The 9,836-nt window shown below is 33.2% G+C and overlaps 3 protein-coding genes across 3 annotated transcripts; 1 reads left to right on the forward strand and 2 right to left on the reverse strand.

The window, feature by feature from the left end:
• Positions 1 to 3,265: 3,265 nt before the first annotated feature.
• On the reverse strand, positions 3,266 to 3,892 carry LOC112998409 (uncharacterized). Its single transcript, XM_026124517.1, has one exon. It carries the CDS (start codon positions 3,890 to 3,892, stop codon positions 3,266 to 3,268), a length of 627 nt encoding a protein of 208 aa, XP_025980302.1.
• Positions 3,893 to 6,803: 2,911 nt separating this feature from the next.
• On the reverse strand, positions 6,804 to 7,713 carry LOC100306647 (dirigent domain-containing protein). Its single transcript, NM_001251188.2, has one exon. The coding sequence runs from the start codon at positions 7,656 to 7,658 to the stop codon at positions 7,095 to 7,097; it is 564 nt and encodes a 187-aa protein (NP_001238117.2). The 5' UTR covers positions 7,659 to 7,713; the 3' UTR covers positions 6,804 to 7,094.
• A 944-nt stretch (positions 7,714 to 8,657) lies between these two features.
• DRR1 (disease resistance response protein 1) lies at positions 8,658 to 9,473 on the forward strand. The gene has a single exon (NM_001251185.3). It carries the CDS (start codon positions 8,720 to 8,722, stop codon positions 9,293 to 9,295), a length of 576 nt encoding a protein of 191 aa, NP_001238114.1. The 5' UTR covers positions 8,658 to 8,719; the 3' UTR covers positions 9,296 to 9,473.
• The last annotated feature ends 363 nt before the right edge of the window (positions 9,474 to 9,836 follow it).

Below are 9,836 nucleotides of genomic sequence, written 5' to 3' on the forward strand. Positions count from 1 at the left end.
ATTACATACAATGTGATCTTAATCATGTCTATTTCCAACTAGTCCAAACTTTATTCTTTATAGAGATCAATCCAAAATGCAATATAAACATTGCACACAAAACAAACTCAAAATAAAATGATAAACATCAACTTTATTTCTGCAGAAAATCCAAATAACAAAATGTTTGTAAACTGTAAGATATAAAACATGAGTAAGACTCTCACTAAACTAAGGTACTGTCAGGAATTATACCCATATGAGCAGCGTGCTCGTGAAAAAAACTTTAGTGTCATACATTTAGTAAGTGGATCAACTAGCATGGAATGAGTTCCTATATGTTCTATACAAATATGTATTTTCTAAATTCTTTATTCAATAACCAAATACTTTATGTCAACAAAAAAAATACTTTTACTTAGTTGAATCCTTAACAAGGCTGCTAAGATATTGTCTCAATAAACACCTGATGGCTACTTAATGTTGGCGACAACAGGAAAGCCAGTTACAATAATTTAGCAATCATAAATTCTAGTATAATGTCCCATAGCAAAATATTAACTCCACCAACATGGTCAAATGTGAATCCTTATGTGAAGTGATTGCTATTAAGACATTCTGAAATAATCGAAGTCATAATACCCAATGATCTCTAAACTTCTAGACTTTCAATATGAAAACATGTAGTTCCTTGTTCTCTTCAATTAATGCATAATTCACTTTACTACTTTCTAGTGTTGCATACCAAGATTACTCACATATCACCTTAGGACTCCCACAAAAATAATTTCAAACTCTAAATTTTATACATGCAGATTTGGGATTCACATATGAGTAATTTAAACCATAGTAGTAATAACAACAACAATTAAAGAAGAGAACAATAAACATGTAATGCACAAATAATCTTTATGGTAAATTTCAAGACCCAAACAAGATACCTAACACACCATTAATCCTTAATCTTTGGATTGAAAAAGACTAACTTCAAATGGAATGCATTGATGAAACATTGGTGATAAGTCCCGTCAAACAAAAGTTGTCTTTGGACACTCCATTGCTCACATGGAAATCTTATATGATGATTATTCCGGTCAAATAATGATTGTCTTTGAACATTTCATTATTCACATGGAAAATCACACTATTTATAATCACCATATGTTTACCATTAAAAGCATGTAATTATTTTGTCAAATTGTGTCATCCTTTGGGCCGAGCATACTTCACATGAATAATTCCATGAAACATCCATGTAAATTCAATCAAATTAACTTATGCAACAGAGGTTACTTTGGCAGTATGTTGTTTCAATCAATTTAACCCAAAAATACAAGACAAATTAATATAACAAATGGGAGGTCTTAAAATTACACAAATTTTCTTAAAATTACACATTTTAACCAAAAAAATCCTTTAAAGATACTGGAGAAAAGGTTTCTTTATAGTCAATGCCTTCCTTCTGAGTAAAGTCTTTAGCAACTAGACAAGTCTTATATCTCTCGATATTACCCTTTGAATCCTTCTTGGTTTTAAATATCCATTTACAACCAATAGGTTTCACACCTTCAGGCAACTCAACTAGATCCCAAACTTCATTGTCATTCATAGACTTCATCTCATCCTTCATGGTGTCAATCCAATTTTGAGAGAAGTTGATTGGATCATCCTCTGTTAAACCAACACCATCCTCATGTTCTTGGAGAAATATAATATAATCATTTGAGATTTCACTTCTCCTCTCTCTAATGGACCTCCTTAATGAAATTTCTTGAGGTTGTTGAGGTTGCTCTAGAGGTATTTGAGGGAGAACCTCATTGTTGTCTTTTTCTGGAACAATGTCAATAGTTTGAATATTGTCTTTTATTACTGGAGTTGTGTCTTGAACAGTAATAGGTACGAGGTAAATAACAGGTTCTTCCTCAAAGACAACATTCCTTATGTTCTCTTCCTTCCCAAACTCAACTTCCTTAAGAAATCTCGCATTTCCTATCTCGAAAAAGGATCTTAAGGTGAGATTGTAAAATTTATAGCCCTGAGAGCGTTCAACATAGCCAACAAAATAGCAACCAATTGTTCTTGAGTTCACCTTTCTTTCATATGGCCTATAAGGCCATGCCTCAGCTGGACAACCCCAAATGTGCAAATGTTTAATGCTTGGCCTTTTACCAATCCAAATGTTTAATGCTTGGCCTTTTACTTGGCACCCTATTAAGGATGTAAACTACGGTCTTTAAGGCTTCTCCCTAAAGTGACTCTGGCAAAGAGGAATGACTAATCATACTTCTCACCATATCCTTAAGAGTTTGGTTTCTTTGTTATGCTACACCATTCATGCTAGGTTAGTGTATTACGGAACAATTCCACACTCTTTGAGGAAAAGCGCAAAAGGTCTTGGACGTTGTTCTCCTGATCCATCATATCTGCCATAGTACTCACCATCACGGTCAGATTTGACAGCCTTAATTTTCTTTCCAAATTGAAGTTCAACCTCAGCCTTAAAAGTCTAAAAAACGTCTAGGGATTGGGATTTCTCATGTATCAAATATAGGTAACCGTATCTAGAGTAGTCATCTATGAACATAATGAAATATTGTTGTTCATTCCAAGAAGTTGTAGGAAAAGGACCACAAATGTCTGTATACACTAGTTCCAAGACGTCTTTAGCTCTTTCGACACCTAATTTCCTTATGTTTGTTCGTTTTCCCTTTATGCATTCAATACAGACCTCAAAGTTTGATAAATCCAAAGGGTCAAGAATTTCATCCAACACAAGTCTTTGAATTCTTTGTTTAGAGATATGGCCCAAACGCTTATGCCATAAGGTGGCTGAATTCTCATTCAATTTTCGTTTTGTACCATGTGAACTTATTTGCAGTATTTCATTATAGGAACTAACAACATGAAGCATGTAAAGATTATCAATTAAAGAACCAGAGCCAACCATATTTGAATTTTGGTAGAGACTAACTTTATTATTTCCAAATGAAAAAGAAAAGTCAAATTTGTCCAAACTAGAAATAGAAATCAAATTTCGTCTAAAAGACGGTACAACAAAAGTCTCAAACAAATCTAAATAAAATCCATTTTTTTAACTGTAATCTAAAAGTTTCAATAGCTTCCACTGCAACCTTCTTGCCATCACCCACAAAGATAAATCTTTCATCATCACTTGGTAGTCGACTCCACAGGCAACCCTGCATAGTCATACTTATGTGAGTAGTAGCACCAGAATCTACCCACCAAGTATCTTTAGGTACAAAAGCCAAATTAACTTTTGAACAAACTATAGTAAGAAGTAACATGTAAATTCCTCATTCTTATTTTGTTTCTTTTGTTGAGAAGTCCCTTCCGCAGCACCCTTAGTCTTCTTCCTTTTCTTATTCTGAGAGGTCAAAGTCAAGTGAGCACTTTCAGTCCTATCTCTCTGTAGCCTCTCCTCCTCTTGCACATAGTGAGATATAAGCTCATTGAGGGACCATTTGTCCTTCTGAGTGTTATAGCTCACTTTGAATTGCCCAAAGTGTGTAGGAAGCAAGATCAAAACCAAGTGCACGAGCAGGTCTTCACCAAGCTCTAACTTAAGTGACTTGAGTTTTGATGCGATATTGGACATCTCCATAATGTGCTCCCTTATGTTTCCTTTTCCTTTATACTTCATGGAAATGAGCTTAGCCAAAAGGTTACTCATCTCCGCCTTTTCATTTTTGGTAAAGTATTGCTCAATTTCCTCAAGGAATTTCTTTGCACTTTGACCCTTAGAAATAGAGCCCTGAAACGCCTTTGGAATAGAGCGCTTCATGATCATGAGGCACATTCGGTTGGACCAATCCCACTTCTCAATTTTTACCTCAATAGAGGTTTCCGGAGTGGAAATGGGTCGTTCCGTCCTCAATGCCAAGTCCAAATCCATACAACCAAGAACAATTTCTACGGCTTCCTTTCAGACCTTAAAATTTGTCCCATTCAACATTGGGATAGAATTCACTTGGGCAACATTTGCGGCACTGGTAATATTAACTAAAGAGAGAACAAAAATAATAACATGTTCACAAATAATCAAACAAGTCATATAAAGTATATATATAACAAGACATACAAATATTTCCCATAACAGATCCATCACAAAATACCCAGCACAACATTAATTCTAGTCTTTGGACAGAGAAATTAATTTGTAATTGATACTCTCAACACAATGATCAAATATTGAAAATTAGTTCTGTCAAATAATAGCATTTCTTGGTATCGACTATTATTAACAAAAAAAAACTTTATAATTGTCACATATTTGTCATTGAAAGTATGTTATTATTTGGCCAAATTGTGTCTTCCTCTAGGCCCATCACAATTCGCATAAATAATTTCATATTAACATCCATGCAATTTAATTAAATTAATTTATGCAATAGAGGTTACTTTGGCTACATAATGGTTCAATAAATTTAATTAAAATTGCAGGACACACAAATAAATGGAAAGGACTTGTAATGGTTAAATTTGCACCAAATTGTGATAGCAGTAAATGTTTGAAAAACTACATCATGGTAAACTAATTACGCACCTGAAACAAACATATCACAGTATTATCACAAATTTATACTAATCACATGAATAACATAAATTATCAGCTTATCACCATTTCATGAAAAAAAAAAACAGTTGGCCAAAAATAATAATAATAAATTATTCATATAAGACAAAAGACCATTGTCTTATTACTGATTCATATAAACAAAAAAAAATATATTTTTAAAATTGTGCCACATACTAAATGCCAACACCAGATACGTAGAACCTTTATCCCCAATAGAATAATATGACAACAAATGTGACATAAATAAAAAAAAAGTGTACAACCGCGTAAATCAAATGTAGAAGCCTTTTATTAATTCTAAAGAGGAGAAAAACTTTATGGCCATAACAGATAAATTTAGGGGTTTTACAATTTTATTGATCAAAATAGTTTCTCCCCAAAATAAAATTAGGGTTCATATAACTAAAATAATCCAGATATAATACATATCAAATAGAGCTTTAAATCCCAATAATCTAACAGTAATGGTGGCTTTGATATCACTTGTTGGTTATTTTTCAATAAACCTTATAAAATACCAAATTAGCATCAAAACACATTACGACAGATTATCAAGAGGTTTTAAGGAATACCTGGATCCATAGAGAGCTTGATCAACACGCAACAGAATCTTACAGTGGTCACGAACAATTGGTTTAATGACCTTCCTCAACCAAATCACCTTCTTCCTTATGGGACCTTCATTTTCTCTTTAGATGGGGAGAAGAGAAACTGTTTATTGATTTAGTGTATTGGGGACCATAACTATGCCTTATGTTTTAAACCTATTAGAGTTCTCATTATCCCCTAATGAGTCAAACTGGTTTCTGCTCATTAAGTACATATCAATTTTCTGTTGACAGTCTAATGGGTTCACTTAAATAAATCACTTTATATTGAACCTATTTAAATGTAAATAACTAATATAAATGCTATAATATAATATGTAGTTCATATTAATTAATTAGGAATTATAAAATTCCTAACACCTCATACTCAAATAACAAATGAAAATACTCTGAATTTTATTAACAAAGATGATAAGAATTCTATTAATTAGTTTTTAAACAAAACTTCATAAAAAGCCAACACCAAAATCAAGTTTTACTTGTAATGTGAGAATTACCCTTACTTATGTATATTTTAATATGAATATATCATTGGTTGATATAGGATTTTCAATACATTTCTTCACACCAAAAACTGAATATCTTGAACATAAAATTTATAGAACTAAATATTTGTGTGGTCTGAACTGCTTGATAGCAGATGGCCCAATCTATCCAACACTAATAGTTAGGATGAACTCTGTTATCATCTTAGAATGTGAATTTTAACCTAATTCAATCCTTTAAAAGTAGCAATTAAGATAAGGATTATTTTCATTTAATTTGTCCATATCACTAGTCGAAATGAGATCTCCTACAATTACAATGATTCAGATGTTAATGTTGGCCCTTTTGATCTTAGCAGTTCTGTGAGAGCAAACACCACGTTGAATGGTTTACCTAAACCGATAGATATCTATGCTTCTTAGATTGTTGTGAACAACTAGTTTTCTTATGCTTCTTGGATTTAGAAGTACCAAAGTGTTATCTTTTGTTCAACCGGGAAATTGAAATTTGAAACAGAGGAATCTGCAGTTGGGGGTATATTGAATCGGCTGAAGAAAGACAGAATTTATTGATCAGTTTGATTTATAATACACTATGAGTCTATGACCGTAAAAACCATTCAGTAGAATTTAGATGGCTCTTTAAAGAGAATGTTTACAAATTAAACTGTTTCTTTTACCTTTGGATTCACAGAAGAACAAGATTGATTTGTAAGGGTACATTCAAGTTTCGTCAAAATCTGTCCTACACTCCTACTCCCTATACTTTTAAAAAAAAAATTACTCTTCCTATTTTATAATTGCTGAATTTCATCTATCACCTTAATATATTAAATTTTATAAAGAGAGACAAAATTCACAAGAGGAAGGATCAAAGTTGCTCCAAAGTCACTCCAAAAGAGTTATTTTACATTCTCATTATTTATCTTCAAATGTAATAGTTTTAATGAATAACTATAATCTTAACCATTAAGTTTTTTTTTTTTTTAAAAAAATGAATGACAAGAATGGGTGGAATAACTTGGTTCTTCAATTCACAAATTATGACCAAAATCCTAGATATTATTCCTTCCAAAAATGATGAAGAAAAAAAAAATGAAATCATAGAATATTGAATGATGATTAAAAGTGCATGTCGCAATGTAATCAGCTGAAATTGTTGAACTACTCAATACATGTTTGATTTGCACTTAAAAACAAATACAAGAAATAAAAATCCCAATACCGATACGCTAACAAAATTACTTTTAGGTTGACACAAGTTAGACCATATCACTTGCTACTTCTAACTCTAGGTGCCACAAGGCATACATACTCCCATGGTCTCACTACAAACGGCTACAAAGGGATATAGTTCGGATATTTGAACAGAATTATAAATTCTCTGGTATCATATTTTATTTTTATAGATAAAAAAAAAACACACTAGCCATGCCACACTGTAACATTGTACTCGACAACAAAATGTTGAGGGGTAGAAACGGAATTAACGCTATTAGCAATGGCATAGCCAGTGGCAAATCTAAACACGCCAGTGCCACCAACAATGGGCAACTCCCTATTCTGCTCCGATATGGGATTCCTCCCAAGCATGCTCAACGTGCTTCCAGCATAAGCTCCTTCGGTGAAAGCGAAATTGGTGAGCATGAACATCCCAAGGTCCTGAAGAGAGGCCAAGCCAAACAGCCCCTGGGCTCTCCCAACGTGCTTCGAGCTCAGCTCTGGTCCTTCGGTCATCGCATCGTCCATCACGAAAGTAGACCCGAACCCGTTCGGAACGTTCTTTGGGGTGTCCACGATTTGCACAATGGTGGGGTTTTCGTTGTCTCTTATGTCGTGGTAGTAGAAGTGGAGATTGGACAGTTTTTGTAAAGGGTTAGGGTTAGGGTTGTTGTTGTTTGAGGGTAGTTCGATGTGGGATTGCTCGGAGAATGATGATGAGAAGAGAGTGAGGGTGAAGAGAAAGAAGAATTGAAGAGGAGCAGCCATGGTTAGATGCTCAATGAGGACTGGTAATTTTGGTGAGTATAGGACTAAGGGTTCCATTTTAATGCTGTTGCATTTAATTATTATTATTGTACGTTGCTGTTGAATTTTTTTATTACCCACGTCGATCACGAGGGACCTAAAATACAAGATGTATTGCTTTTGGTTGGGAGATTTATTAAGTGGCAATAGTTGAAACACGTGTCCGGAGTAAAAACATACGTATACATATAAAATTTATTTATAATCATTATAACAATTAAAATAGTATTTATGTATAATAATGATAAAAATAATAATTTTTCACATTAGTGTTATAAGGATTAGTAACATGTTTTACTCAATCAATTTAACATATAAAAATTGTACTATAAGAGCAACATATGCTTTATGCAAATTAATGTTATTAGAAGTTTGTCGGCTAATATAATTTTAAAAAGGTTAAAACATGGTTTTAGTTTTTATAAATATAGAAATGTTTAAAATTTATTATTGTAAAATTTTTGGTATATTTTTTGTTCTCATAAAATTAAAATATATTATTTTTTATCTGGAGTTAAATTTAGATGAATCTAAACTTAAGTATTTAAGTTTGGTGCATGATGTATTTAATGAATTTATAATAAATTTTGATATTATCTTAAAATGTAAATTTAAATATAATTCAATCCTAAAAATTAAATCATGAGTTATCCTCACTTATAATATACTGATGTTATTTCTTACCAATGTAGAAGTGTGAATTTTCTCAATCCTCACTTATAATTTATTGATGTTATTTCTTACCAATGTAGAAGTGTGAATTTTCTCAATAAAGTGACTCAAATTTAAAAAAAATTGTAATTTAAGTGAATTATAAATAAAGGTAGACATAGATGGATGGAGACGAGGAGCACGCGTTTGCTGTCCTGCTAGTCTTGAATTCTCGAGAGTCCCATTCCGCTCGAGCGCCTCGTGTTGCAACAGATAATATAAAATATAGAAACATCATTGATTCGAAGCAAACTAAAACGAAAAGCATCTCTACAAATAAGTGCTTTATTGGCATTAGATGGCATGCCACAATGGTTGTCCCTCTTAGGCACTTTCTTGTTTTCTCTCTCACCCTCATATCCATCATCTTCCACACCCATGGAGCGTTCTCTGAGCAATCAATAATCAAGTTACCCACAGACCAACCAAGGGTAGAGAAACTGACCCACTTGCATTTTTTCTACCACGACATCTTAGAGGGCAAGAACATCACGGTGGTGAAAATCATCGAGCCATCAGCGAGCGAGGTTCGTGAAGCAACTGGGTTTGGAACCACTTTCATGATGGACAATGTTTTGACCGAGGGTCCAGAGCTGAGCTCGAAGCACGTTGGGAGGGCTCAGGGGCTGTTTGGCTTGGCCTCTTTGGAGGACCGTGGAATGGTGATGCTCATTAACTTGGCTTTCAGTGAGGGTGAGTATGCTGGCAGCACTCTCAGCATGCTTGGGAGGAACCCTGTTCAGGACACTGTTAGGGAAATGCCCATTGTTGGAGGCACGGGCGTGTTCAGGTTTGCCAAGGGCTATGCCATTGCCAAGAGTCTTTGGGAAATTTCTGACAATGAGCATTTTGTGGTGGAGTATCATGTCACTGTTTCTCATCCTTAGATCTTATATGTCTTTTGTTAAGAGTAATAAATTTTAGGCTTAAATATCTTCAAGATGGTATGATAAATGAATAAATTTTATTGAGTTTTAAGTAGATTTGTTGTTGTTTTGAATGTTTGATATATTCAAAATTTTCTCGAGTTCTTATAATTAATTAACTGTTAATATATTATCTTATAAATTGATTTTTTTTATATTATGAATGATTATAATAATATCACGCTATTACTTGATTGACGACGTTAAATTTTTAAAATAAAAATTTTAATATATTAAAGACTCAAGTTAAAAAAAATATTTATTAGAATATTTTTAATGTTAAATCTTAAGGATAAATTTAAGTTCAAGAACATTTTTAATGTTTGAAGATTCCACTATCCCCAACAATTGGCATTTCTTTAACACTTTGCGACATAGGGTTCCTGCCAAGAACACTCACGGTGCTACCATTATATATGCCCTCATTGAAGAACAAATTCATCACCACACTACTAAAAAAAGGCATTCTACATCGGTTCTAATGGTCTTTCTACATCGATTA

This window comes from Glycine max, chromosome 11 (assembly GCF_000004515.6).
Source record: "Glycine max cultivar Williams 82 chromosome 11, Glycine_max_v4.0, whole genome shotgun sequence".
NCBI classification, from domain to species: domain Eukaryota; kingdom Viridiplantae; phylum Streptophyta; class Magnoliopsida; order Fabales; family Fabaceae; genus Glycine; species Glycine max.

Bases quoted from the DNA above. Each gene is read 5' to 3' on its own strand.
- LOC112998409 (XM_026124517.1), bottom strand. From the start codon at position 3,892: ATGGATTTGGACTTGGCATTGAGGACGGAACGACCCATTTCCACTCCG.
- DRR1 (NM_001251185.3), top strand. From the start codon at position 8,720: ATGGTTGTCCCTCTTAGGCACTTTCTTGTTTTCTCTCTCACCCTCATA.
- LOC100306647 (NM_001251188.2), bottom strand. From the start codon at position 7,658: ATGGCTGCTCCTCTTCAATTCTTCTTTCTCTTCACCCTCACTCTCTTC.